General features: G+C 46.8%; 1 protein-coding gene across 2 annotated transcripts in view; it reads right to left on the bottom strand.

The window, feature by feature from the left end:
* The window catches only part of ADAD1 (adenosine deaminase domain containing 1), a 42,898-nt gene extending 35,110 nt beyond the window's left edge, over positions 1 to 7,788 (bottom strand). The window contains exons 1-4 of one of the 2 annotated variants that reach the window (XM_027853750.1): positions 7,611 to 7,788; positions 5,853 to 6,041; positions 1,246 to 1,413; positions 122 to 190 (exon numbers count right to left, since the gene is read on the bottom strand). In XM_027853750.1, coding sequence (XP_027709551.1) covers positions 122 to 190; positions 1,246 to 1,413; positions 5,853 to 6,041; positions 7,611 to 7,785 — 601 coding nt within the window. In that variant the 5' untranslated portion in view covers positions 7,786 to 7,788. The remainder of the gene's footprint in view (positions 1 to 121; positions 191 to 1,245; positions 1,414 to 5,852; positions 6,042 to 7,610) is intronic. The other variant, XM_027853749.1, reaches the window with a different exon arrangement.
* Between the last annotated feature and the right edge of the window lie 5,856 nt (positions 7,789 to 13,644).

Below are 13,644 nucleotides of genomic sequence, written 5' to 3'. Positions count from 1 at the left end.
CTATCCTTCTCAGCAGATCCTCAACTCAATGAAAATACAGACCTTTGCAGCAAGTTTGTACATGCAATATTTCTTTAGGTGGTGCAGCTGGTACCCAACAAGAATATAAGGACTTTCGTACCGTAATGCACCTTGGAAACATAATTCGATTCAGCTGAAATGATAGGGTCTGCGGGGATGAGAGGAGGACCTATTGAAAGAAAGAAGTTAGGAAACATAAGGCCCTTAAAATTTTAAAGGTGGCTGCTTCATATATGTTGTAACATGGTAGTATATTAAATATCATGGCAAAAAATATTTTCCATAGAGAAAAATAGTATTTAAACAAGATCAGAAAGCTAAAGCTATTTTCTTTCTTATAATTTGCAGCTTGTTAATTTATAGTTTGATAATTTGCACTTTATTAATCATAAAACATCTACACACACATGAAAAACAGTAATACAAATGAATGTTCATTTATTACAGCAGGTCTCTGGGGGACAACAACTGGGCCTACTTTGCAGCTAACTAAAGCCTCTTTCATGGTTTTTGGTGCATCTTAGAGCCAAAGTTTTCTGGTTGCTTCTCTATAATTTCTAGTTCTCCGGCGTTGTTCCTCATAGCTCATGAGTCATCATTTTTGAGAATCAGGTCAATATGCGCCATGGTAGGGAACCATTCAGGAAGGAGGAAACAGTAGTTTTGGAAGCTCTAAGAGGCTTCATTAGGGGCTTGAGGCCAAAATGGTCAAGCCTAGAGAGCTACAATTATAAGGAAGAGAGGAAGTAACCAGGGTAATACAGTACCTGCTACTCTGACCTTCATTCTGATCAACAATATAATCTCATGTATATATACTGAAGGGATACCTGGCTAGAAAAATAACTTCTTAAAGGAGGGAGAGAGAGAGAGAAGGAAGAGATCCTGACTATACAATTCCAAAGAGTCCTCTGAAGAAACCAACAGAGCTATAGTTAGCTCTATGATGAGCTCAGATTTTTTTTTTAAATACAAAAAATAAAGGAGATTTAACCAAGCCTGACCATAAAAGAGAGTAGCATGAACCAGTAATAAAGACAGAATAGGCACAGGCTTGCTCGAGAAGTCCCTCACAAGAGGCTCTCTACCCCAATGAAATACCAGGCCCAGTCCCTATTTATGTATTTATCTATGGGAGGTGGGGAGGAGAGGGGGTATGGCCGGAGGAGACAGCAGGGGACAAAGGGAGGGAGAGAACTACTACGTGATGCCCCGAGAACTCACCTGAGGTTTCTACGTTCCTTGGCTCGGGATCATCTAACTGCAGAAGCTCATCCAGGGCGAGCTTGGCTGCATTGGATCTAGACTCTTTTTTATTCTGTCCCAGTCCAGTTTTATATTGAATACCATCCACCACAGCACAAAAGGCAAAGTAAGGACCCATGATATTACCTGAAAGAAATATCCAGGGACACCGCATGATTTTAAACTGTGAATCCAACTACCAGAATCTGGTCAAATGGGTCAAAAGAAAGCATTATTGATATGAAAATAATTGGCAATTTATTTTTCCCATTTAGAAAAATTCTTCTAAAAATAAGACAGCATTAAGTTCATACTGCTGTTTAAGACAACTTGAAGAGATATCTCAGTAACACTCATGGGATTATCTTTAGCCATTCACCTTTCTTTACTTAGAATCTCAGCGTCAGAAGGAATCTCAGAGGCCATACAGACCCACTCGTTCCTGACTGAGAATCCCCTTGACAACATCTCCAGGAAATGGTCACACAGGCTTTGCTTCAAGACCTGCAGGGAAAGGAAACCCCCTAACTCCCAGGGCAGTCCCTCCTACATTCAGCTAAATTTAACTCCATGTGGCTCAATGTTTAGAGTACGTTAACCATGTATGCCAAAAGGTCAAAGTCTGGGTATTCGGATTCCAAAAGATACGTCCTATACATCTCTCCAACCTTGGTCTTAGATCCTTGGATGCTGCATCACTGGAAATGACCTACACCATCTGCCCTTCTAATTCATTCACGATTAAAGTCACAAAGAAAGTCTTTTGATGTCTGACTCCATGAATCAGTCTAGCAAATTATTTGATATTGGAGCGAGGGAGAGAAAAGTCAAGGATAACATCACGGTTACAAGCCTGGTGAGGCAATTGATGGAATTAGAACAGCAAATGGTTAATAACGGGAATTAAATGGTGCACACTGACTGCATCCTGTGACACAATTCTGGAGATAGCTCAGTTCCCTTTCTATTCAATTTTGGGTCTAGTTCAACTTCTGTCTTGTGAGAAAACTATTCAACTGTGGGAATTGAAAGAAAACCTTGTATTGTTTGAACCTACCCCTGGCTCGGAAGCTGGACCAGCTGGCTCTCCCAGCTGCTTAGAGACCCTTAACTAAAGACCTAGGTTATGCTGACCAGAAACCCAGCCCAATCCAAAGACTTACACAAGGAGTTTTCTCACAATTGCACATCTCAAACAACTCATGTCTTATCTGAAAACTGGCCCCATACAATCAGTTATCGTCTCCATGTTCCTTTCATTGTTTATAGACACCTCTTTTTCCAATTTCAGGGAACTGCACCTATTTACTCTCCCCCTTCCAACTTGGAAAGCGCTTAATCTTTCATCCAATTAGAAAGCAGATTATTACTTAATGCTGTATTTTTCCTTGTAATTAATTGGTCTTGATTGTTTTTAATATATTAAAACCTGCCTCCTCCAGTATTCGGGTTCCAAGCGTAAGCTAAGGAGATCCGGTCCCGGTTTGTTGGGCAATAATTGCTGTGCATCGCTTAATAAATCAATAAGCTCAGAAGATCAAACCTTTGTTTTCTCAGTCATTTCATCTTTCACCCATCACACGGGGAGACTAAAAGGTAGCGCCCTCAACAGAAATAGGGAAGAGAGGTGGATTGGGGATCAGGGGTGGGGGGAAGATGAGTTCATTCTGCTAGATAGAGGTTCCTCTACTTTCAAAATCCAGGCACCTTGTACTATTACTACTTATGTTTTGTCAAAGCCTGTGTCACCCCTACCATCCACCCCCTCTCTTACTCACAAAAACCCCCAACAATTTTAAGACTGAAAAAATTTGAGGAAAATGTAAGGTGTCTCATATCAAAAACAAGTGACTTGGGAAAAAAATCAGGGACAGATGATTAAAGAATCATTGGGCTACCCAAAAGCCATGATGAAAAAAAAAAAAGGAAGGGAAAAAAAAGAGCCTGGACGTATTTGAAGAAATCATGGAAGAAAATTATCCAAATCTATTAGAGGACAAAATGGACACGGAATCCACTGATCTCCTCAAAAAATCCCAAGTGGCCAGAAAGAAAAGAGTTCAAGTCTCAAAGAGCCTCTGTTAGGATCACTCAAGACATACCAGACACTACTCTAAAGGTGGGGCCTACACACTGGTGAATGGCTTCTATTCTCATGGGGGAGCCGGGTACAAGAATCCCTTCAGAATCCTAATATCATTGAGGGTCATGAAATGGGTGGAAAAGACAGAGTTAAAGAAGTTAAAAAAGGACCAGTGAAAGATGGGCCATTTCAAGAAAGAACAAGCCGCTCCCTCCTCAGATATCTAAATCCTGGGATTTTGGGAGTGGTTGTGTTACATTTTGATGATATTAAAGGGGTGGGGGGTTTAAGTACACTAGGAAGGCAAAGGAAAGGAACATCTCTCGTAGAACCGGGGCACACAAGCAGAAGATGACAAAGACAGGATCCTTTTCCCCCCTCTCTCTCCTGGGGCACTTTTTGAGACACGGCGGGAGGTGAGAACCCCTACCAAGAGGGGCTAGCTGATGCCAACTTTCACTGGTCTCTCCGATCCCTTCTCACTACGTGAGAGTCTCCAGGATAATTTTCTATCACAGATCCGAACGTCAGGCTCAGTAAGACACGCCTCCTCTTCTTATTGATGGGATTTACCCAACAGAACCCACAATTCAAGGGATTGCTTTCCCTTTCCCATTAGCATCCCTCCCCGAAGGACGAAGCCAACACATCAGGTTCTTCGGATCCCAGAGCTTTTTTGGAGGTTTTTTGGAGGTTTTTTCTGGTCCAGTTCACAAAGCACTCCTGGTACAGCAGCACTTAAGGCAGTCCTCTTACCGAACGGCCCCTCCTGCCTTCCGACATCCACTCACCAACAATGGGTAAGTGCCATCGTCACAGTCTCTGCGGTATTGAAAAAGTTCCCTCAGGGGCCAGCAGGCAAGCAGCCCTCCTGTGTTCTGCAGAGTCTGGGCCGGGAGGTTGAGCCCCGATGGAGCGCTAGCTCACCCAGCTGACCCAGAGGCAGCTCTCCATCACGCACACCAGCTGAGCACTGCACCTGTCCCCTACCAACTCCTCCAATTATTTCTGCCCACCCTGATTCCCAAATCATTTTGTATTTACTTATAGGCATATATACATATGTGCATGTGCATACATGTGCACGTGCAGTTTGCGTATATGTGTGCGTATATGTGTGTATATATACAGACATGTGCATATATGCATGTGTGCATACACGTATACATATGTATGTGTGTGTACATGTTTTTTGTGTCTGTGTGTAGTTAGTTTCCTCCAGCTGAACATAAGCACCTTGTGGGATGGGCCTTTTCCAGGTTTTGTCTTTGAATGCCCAGTGCCCAGTAGGTGCTTAATAAAAACTTGTTGAATGAATGAGAAAAGGAAAATGAAATTAAAGAACTGACAGTGTTACTACACCACGTGCCTGCCTTGGAAGGTATGGTAATTCAAATGCTGCTTTGTTATCGAGTTCCCTGATGTTGCTAAAACAAGTGACCATCATCAAGCTCCCTACATCACGGGGTACTTCCTGCACCCCGATCATGGTCCGGACACTGAGGATCCACGCAGAGATGTCTCCTGCACACGAGCAGAGATGTCTCCTGCACACGAGCAGAGACTTTACACCCAGAAAACAAGCACTTTAGCCTAACTAACCACAAGCTGTGGATTTTAACACCGTATCCCCCTTCAGAGCCTGAGAAGGCTAAAACCAAGACTGCAACCAGAGGACGTCACACTTGGCTGCTCTCACAGCACAACGATCCAAGACAATTCCTAAGGACTCATGATAAAAATGCCACCCACCACCAGAGAAAGAGCTGGCGGAGTCCGAATGCAGGTCAAAGCACCCTTTTTTGAACGTTATTTTTCTTGGGGGTTTTTTGGACTGTGTTTTCTTTCACAACGTGACTAATATGGAAATGTTTTGCAAGACTGCACAGGAATACCCTACACCAAATTGCTTGCCTTCTCAATAAGGGGGGAGAAGAAAGAGGGAGAGAATTGGAAACTCACAACTTGTTTTCATGTAATTGGGAAAAAATAGAATATTTTTAAAACAATGTTAAATAATTTTGTTTAAAAGGATGTCAAAGCTGCTCAATGTTATCTTGCAAAACCTTCTGCCTAACCTCAACAGTGTGGTAACCACAGCAACAGGGCCACTGTATTCAATTTAGCACCACTGGTGGTCTTGCTTTAAAGACACCTCCCAGGGAAGAAACCCAAGAAATTGCAACTTGGCAACTGCCTTGGTAGGTGCCATAAGCCGCCCCCTAGCCCACCTCCAGAACCACAGCTGCTGACAACCCAAAAAGAGAGAGATCTGGTCCCCAGAGTCCCTGGCCCTGCCAATGGCTCAATCGATGGAAAGGACCCTCAGAGGAGGCTTTCCCTCTGACTTGCAGCTGAAAACTCCCCAATGCTTCGTGTTTCCCCAGAGGAGCTCTTCTCCTTGTGCCGAGCACATGCTCAGCCTCTAAAAAGCACTTCCTAAATGACATTTCATTTATTCATTCTACTTTCTGTGACAAGTACAACCTTGGCAAACACTTGCCTGTTGTTACTGTTTCCTTAAGGTCAAGTTGCACGCGCTGCATTTGTGCAAACTGATGCAGGGCAGACACTGGATTGATCTCTCCACGTTTGTACTTCATGATGAATTCCTTGGGAATCTTCTTTGGAGGAAGGACCACATTTGGATTAGGTAGGACTACTTTGGAAAGCAGTGGTTCTGGAAAGTTACCTAAAAAAATAAACAACAGCTTAAGTCAGTTTAAAAGCAATGAAGAAGCAGAAGAAAAAACCTGATGCCCTCCCCTCAAGATTTCTTTTCCTCTAATCCCAAAACCAATGCTGACATTAGATCTAGATAGATAAAATTCAATCACACACGCTCTGCTAATTTAGACAACAGGGTGCCAGTAAACTATTCTGGTTACTTGCAAGAAAGGTAATGATAAATATCAAGATTACCTCATTCAATTAACAGAGTTACAGAATTCTACTACTGGAAGAGATCTGGTGCTCTAGTCCATCTACCACATTTCACAGATGTGGAAAATGGAGCTCAGAGATTTCACCCACAAAGTGGAAATAATACTTCTACTTCAAGGCGTGCACTTTAAAATACAATACAAATACCACTTCTTTCCCTCCTTCAAACTTCCATCTCTATCTCCTCTGCCCCAATTCCACCCTACCCTGCCCCATCCCTTGTGTACAAGAGTGAGGGGATCAGAGAATCTCAAAAGGTCCAGGGTCTCGTGAGGTCTGCATTCTAGTGGGCAGCCCTGGCTCTGGAGTCGAGAGGCCCTGGGCCAAGCAATGACATGACCTTGGGGAGGTCACTTCCCATCCCTAAGCCTTAGGGAAAGGCCGAGTCTCTGACATTCCACCCAAGGACTCTGGGTTTGGTCAGATCTGAACACCCCCCCCTCCCCCGCCAATAACTGCTCTATCATCCAGTCTCTCTCTTTCCGTCTTCACAAGGAAAGCATGAGACTCTTTGTCCACTGAAATCAAAGAAGACTCCAGCTATCACATTGTGTTCACTGACCACGACAGGTCACCTGGCCAACCCCTTCTTGATGAAGCAATGCTGGCTTTCAGGGACAACGGCTTCTTTAAGTGCTAGCAGTCATATCACAGGATCATAGAGGTAGGGCTGGAAAGAACCTTAAAGGTCACCTAGTCTGAGCTCATTTCACAAAGGAGGAAACTGAGGCCCAGGAGGTTAAGCTCACACAAGGAGAAAGCATCTGGAGCAGGAAGTGAATCCAGGTTCTCTGAAGTTCAGGCTCTTTCCACCGTGCCATGCTGTTGCTCGAGGCACAGCGAGACCAGCCTGAGGGAGTTTGCATGCCCTCACAAACCTGACCGGGAAGGGCATTCAAAGCCAGCAGAATTCAGGCTTCTGGAAACCCAGAGGGAATAGGTAGTTACTGAAGGCTTTTGAGCACAGAAATAACCAGGTGAAAGAAGAGCTTCTGTAAAGTAAACTCAATAGAGTCTACAGAGCAGGGAAAGGACGGGGAAACGACTGAAGGCACCAAGAACCAGCTTGTGACAGGAAATTCAGGAGTGAGCAGGGCTGCCACCCGTGGCTGGTATCTGGTCACAGAAGCCAGCTGGGCCTACGATGTTACGACAGCAAATTTCTGGTTATCATTCTGGCACCGAGAGGTCTAAGAGAGGGGACAGGCACCTGCACCATGGGGGTGGCAGCAGGGTAGCGAGAAAGAGAAGGTCAATCAAAGGAATACAACAAACGTTAGCGAGTTTGAAAGAACCAGGGATGGCTGCAAACAAGCACCTGTGACTTGCGTGACCTTAGAAGCCAAATTTGACACGCTGTAATTCTCCGATGACGAATATCCCGGAGGAGGATTCACTGCTGTTGAAGAAGGCTGAACTGGCAAGTTCTTTTTCAACATCTGAGCGAAGCTAGGAACCCGGGAACTCTGAAACCACTCATTGTTACCAGACATTTTCTTGGGCCTGGAAGTCACGAGAAAATCAGGATTAAAAAAAAGAGAGGAAAAAAAGTTTGCCGAGGAAGCAAGAACAATTGAATAAGCACTACTAGGCACCAGGCGCTATGCCTGGCAAAGCCACCAACTTAAAAATCAATGGTAACATCACTCCCAGAGCACCTGAAAGCATTCCCAGGGGACCCAAGATCTCATCAGCGTCAGCATTCCCTCTGCCAGGCCTGGGACTGCTCCTTTTTGGTGATTCTCACCCAAACCCTCTTGACGAAGCCTTTCAAAGAGCAGGGAAACTGCCCAGGCAGGGACGCGGAGTCAGCGGTCCAGCATCCTCCAGGGAGGGGGCACAAACCATGGCTTTCCTGATGCTAACAGTCCGTGCCCACCCTTTTACAGGCAACACGACCCTTCTGCATCCGAAACCTTTTAACCAGAAAGCGGAGGCCTGGAAGTTCAAGTCTGGCTTCCACGTGCCTGGCACACACATGGCGCTTAATTAATGCTGTTTCTACCTAAGACTCGGAATTGCAAAGAAGGCAGGGCCCCGGGGGAGGGGTCTTCTCTCTGTCCATGGAATCTGGAGTCCGGGCGCCCATCTTTCACTTGCACTGGGAGCCTCTGAGCAGAAAGGGAGAGAGCCAGCGCCAAAGACCCGGGTTCAAGTCCGGCCTCTGGTCCTGGTGACCCCAGGCAGGGGCCTGCCCCTCTCCGGCTCTCTTAGCACACAGTAGGCGCTTCTAAATGCTCTTCCGTCCAACCCCCCAGGGAGCCCAGGAGACGCCGCCACCTGCACGTGCGGAGAGAGTTCCCTCACCAGGGAGGTCCCGCCTCGGTGCAGCCCCACCTTGCACGCCCTCCCGCCCACACCTCTCTGGCTGCAAACTCCGACCCCCGGCCTTCCCCGCCTCCTCCCGTCCGCGGCCGGGCCCAGCCGCCAGCTTCGTGGGCACTGTCTCAGTTTCCTTCTGTGTAAAAGCGCTGGACGCGGAGGGCCGCCGGGAGGCGGGTCGGGCTCTGGGCCTCAGTTTCCCAGCCGTCGAAGGAGAGGGCCAAGGCGGCCCGGAGGGGGTCGGCTGAGGCGGGATTCCAACACAGGGCCCGGGGCCTCCAGAGGCGGACGCCGCGGCGTACGGCCCGCCCCAGCCCCCCCCCACCCGCCGCCGGCCCGCTCCACCTTGCCTCGGAGCCACTGCCCCCGCTTCTTCCTCCGCCGCCTCCGTCGCGGACGCCGCCCAGACCGAGACCCGGGTGGAAGGTGGACGAAGGCAGCCCGGGGCGCGAGGCCGCGTCTTTCAAATAGGCGGGCGCCTCCTGCGGGGCCGGGCCGCGCTCGCGCCGGCTCGCCCAATCACTAACCGCCTCCCGCCCGCTTCGGCCCGCCCCCGGCGCCATCGCGGCCAATCAGGCTTCAAGCGCTCTGGCTCGCGGCTTCGGCCCGCCCCTCCCCGTGCGAGAAGCACGCGATCGCACGAGGGGGGCGGGGGCGGGCGCGAGGGCGCGCGCGCTGCCTCCGGCGTCGCCGTGAGCGCGCTCGCGGACGCGCGCATCCCGCCGCCGCGCTCCAGACTGCGCTGCCACTGCGTGCGAGGAGCCCTCCACGCGTGCTGTGTGCCAGGCCCTGGCGAGGCTAAAAAAGGGCAAAACCCCGCCCTCCAGGAGCAATCAACCAATCAGTCAGTCTTTATTAAGCGCCCGAAGAAAGGCGGAAGCAGCCCCTGCCCTCAGGGGGCTCGCAGTCTAGTGGGGGAGGGGGACAAGCTTCCTGCGGGCAGGCCAAGTACGGAACAAGCTGGATGCGGAGTAAATAGGAGGTCTGGGGCGAAAGGAAGCCGCCGCAGCAAGGGGGCTTGAGACCCTCTGCAAACCCCGGCCAGGCACCAGCATCCAGAGGGACGCTTTCTGGGGAGTGAGCAGCGCGTCAAGAGGGGTGTGCAAGCATCCCTGGCCCTGTGAGAGCCGAAAGCAGCTAGTGTGCGTGCAAATGCACGTGTGCAGAGGATGAAGTGGAGCCGGGGAGGGCGCTAGCATGACGGGGATTGGGAAAGACTTCGTGCACAAAGTGGGGGTCCTCCGAGGCCTGCAGGGAGCCGGGAGGCGGAGACGAGGAGGGGCGGTGTTCCAGGCAGGGACCGGCCAGGGGAAGTGCCGGGAGGTGGATCCCAGCAGAGATCGGGCCTTCTTGGCCTTTCCCAGTCTCTGCTCCCAGTGCGGGTACCACGGCCAGAGCATCCCTTCTGCGCTGCCCCGCCCTGCACCCCTTTCTTTCTCAAAGCAGCCCCAGTGTAACCGGGTAACCCAGAGGAAGAAGGGAGATGAGCAGACAGAGAGAGGAGGACCGAGCGTGCCCCCTCCAAACCAAAGACTCTGGAGCACGTGCGATGCTGCAGCTGCGGAGCTGGTCCAGAGTCCGGAAGAATGCCAGTCCCTCGACCCCATTGCCCCGCCGAGAAAGAAGAACGCCAGAGTCCTTCCAAGCAGGGCTTTATTGTGGTAAACGCAAACGCAGTCAAGCAGCTCGGGGTACTGGGTGGGTGGGTGGGTGGGTGGAAGGGGAATGGGGACTCACCTAGATCGGAGCTGAAAGGGGCTGTGGCATAATCTTTGTGCTATGCACGCAAAAAAGGCTTGCGTCTGACCTGTACTGGCTCTTCTTGAAATATCTATATTAATATTTTGAAATATCTTGCTATCTTGAAATAGCTATACTTTTACCCTCCAGAGTTCCTTCATTACCATATGCATAAGATGTAAATGGAGACTTTGACGTCGCCTAAGTTGCTATCAGGCATTGAGAAGTCTCATTGCGCTTGCAAAGTCTTGGTTGACCACAAGGTCGCTGGTGATGGGGTGGGCTGAGGGTCTTAGACCACAAGGTCGCTGGTGATGGGGTGGGCTACGGAATGGTGAGGTTGCCTATTCAGCATAGGGGAAGTTGTCTGCTCAGCATATAGGGCTAAGAATATAGGGGAAAGGGTTGCCTAATCAACATATAGGCAAAGGATGGGGCCTCCCTGCTCTGGGAGAAAAATAGGACTTTACTGTTCCTACTCCATTTTCTCCATTTCTTGTACTCAGGTAATTAGACGAAGGCCCAAGTCATCATTGGCTGCTTCAAGCTGATGAGGGGCAAAGGTAGGGCACATCAAAGCGGGGTTACCGTAGGAGAGCAGCAGGAAAGGAGGCAGTAAAGATATCAAGGGAAGTGGGATAAGGAACAGCTGTGAGGACTTTGATTTGAAAGAGGTACTTGGCACCCAGAGGAGACACGATCAGAGAGGGGCGGACCAAGGAAGAGGGCCAACACGTTCCTTCTGATTGGCCAATCCAGGCTTTAGGCCTTTCTCAGCCTTGGGGGTTCAAAATGGTTTGGGGAGGGGTCTACTTTTGGTCAATGGTGCTCCAAAAGGCGCCACCTGCACACCAAGGGAGGTATGGGAAAACTTTACTCTTCCTCAAGGAGTGGGAAGAGATGTCCACTTGGAGTACACATCCACAACTGGGCAGCAGTAGGAGCAGTCAGAAAGACCTGATGGGGCTCTTGGAACACCTATGAGTTGACCATTGAGAGAAAACAGCATAACATAGGTCCTTGGTTAAAGGCACACAGAGATGGTTCAGTTTCCCAGCCATGCACGGCTAGGTTCAAACAATACAATAAAGTTTTTCTCATAATTCACAAAATTACATAATAACATTAAGTCAGGTACAGATTAAACTACTTCAGAAGGCTCATAATAGACTAGTTTTGAGAAGGGAAATTTCCATGTCACCAAGGTAACTAAAAAAATTTAAACGTAAACTATACAAATCAATACAATCATTATCACCAACGTTAACTAACATTAAGTTCCTTGTATTCCAGTAACCTCTTCCCAATGTCTATTTAAGCAGCACCTTTTGTATCCCAGATGTCTCATGTCGTTAATCTGGCCCCTAAATATCCTTTCTTTGACAATAGGTTTTATTCTTAGGACAGTTCTAAAATGAAGTTCTGCTTCTCTGATTCAGATCTAGAAGTTCCCAGATAATTCTGACTTAATATAAATTAGTATAATCACTTAAATTTGATTCTCCATTTTTGAAACTTCAGAGAATTTCAGTTTATATATCATCTGCTGTTTCTGTCCTTACCTAAATCCTGTATCTGGTATAAGGATCTTTTAAAATGTGAGGGTTCAACCATAAAATGAGCTCTTCTGCCTTTTAAAAGTATCAGATTCATAAAGGAGAAATAATTTCACTTACTTTTACCCTATATAGTTAGACATATATCACGTTACATCTTTGTCTTATTACTTGGTCTAATCATTTTCTCCTTAGGAGGATGTTATCCCTGTATTATTATTATTTGGCCATAAATATAGGTTAAAATTGTAAGCTTTTCATTCTTGCATCCTATTACAGTAACTCAGGGATATACCAGTATCCATCTCTTATTTAATAGATTTAGTATTGTACTTACAGAACTTCTCAATTATAGAAATTTGCTATAAAAGGAAAAAGAAGAATTATGTCATATATCATGACAGAAGAAAAAAGCTTCCTTAGGTCTGTTTGATTTCAGGCATGAGTCATGTGTGACAGCCAGTCTTGTAGTCACTAGATGTTAAAAGCAGCAGGTGGGGAATTTTCCTTTTCAGAAAGGAAGTAGCACAATTGGGAAATAGAGTCAGGAAGATCCTACCTAGGCTGTGTCCAAGGTTGTCCTCAAAACTCTTCCCAGGCACAGACATCTACCTTTAGCAATTCTCAGCCTGCAGCACATGCCATTCTACTATTGGCTTCATGATAATTCAGACAACTATGCCTGTAATCAAAGCTCAAAACAATAATAAATTGCAGTCCTATAAAGCCTTGAGCGGCACATTCCAATAATCAGAGCTTCAGGTGAATTTGGCTTTCAAGGATCACACATCCTAGATAATAAGTATGTCATGTCACATTGATAACAGTAAGTGACTGATCACAGAAAAATACTACAGCTCTTGTGATCCCTTTAAACAATGGGAGTATCTTAAAGTGAGTCTTAAGCAGTTTGCATAAATTCTGCACATGTTCTTATTCCAGATTAAAATAATATTAGATTTCCCATTAAAGTAACACAAAAGAGCTTGTAGGTTACTGTCTGTACTGGAATCTCATTCCTTAAACAAAACAAGAGGTTCCTAACTTTAACTTCACAGGTTGATGGATTTATGTCCTTGTTTCACAAGCTTGTTTATTTTTCTTTAATTATACTCACTCTGGAAGAAAAAGACACTTAAGGAATTGAAATCTTATACATATGAATAAGTTCAGACACTAATTTAACTCTTTCACACAAGAGTTTTTTTTTTTTCTCTTTTGCAAGGATTTTCATTTGTTCAGTAGGAATTCTACCACACAGAAAACTTTTGCAGAGTTGATAAGAACTTTAAGTGAAACTTTCTCTTAAATATGACAAAACTTTGAAGTTTATCCTAGTCCAATGCAAACCAGAAGGACCTCCTCTGGGTGATGGGGAGAGAGAGACTGACCTGATAAGCTGGAATGGAGTTGAAAATAGAAACTTGTTTGAGTGGTCCAAGAAGGAGAGTTGCTATCCAGTGCTGTGAGCTCCCTGGTAGGAGACAGGAAGGTCTATAAAATGTGAGGGTACAAAAGGTCGCAAAAGAACATAAGCATTCTGGTAGAGAGGTGGTGTTGTGAGAGATATGGAGTTTCTGGAAGGGTCATATATACTCCTTGTAAGACTTTTGCTAGAGAGCTGGTCCCCTCACAAGATGACAACCACCATTTACTGCTGAGTGGCCCAACTAAAGAAGCCATCAAAGGAATAAGTAAGGTATAGAAGACTGAGTTATGAAAGTCTTTGGTACT

The sequence above is a fragment of the Vombatus ursinus genome, unplaced genomic scaffold, assembly GCF_900497805.2.
Source record: "Vombatus ursinus unplaced genomic scaffold, bare-nosed wombat genome assembly UNPS02010193.1, whole genome shotgun sequence".
NCBI classification, from domain to species: Eukaryota; Metazoa; Chordata; class Mammalia; order Diprotodontia; family Vombatidae; genus Vombatus; species Vombatus ursinus.
This window is presented reverse-complemented; position numbering and strand designations above follow the sequence as displayed.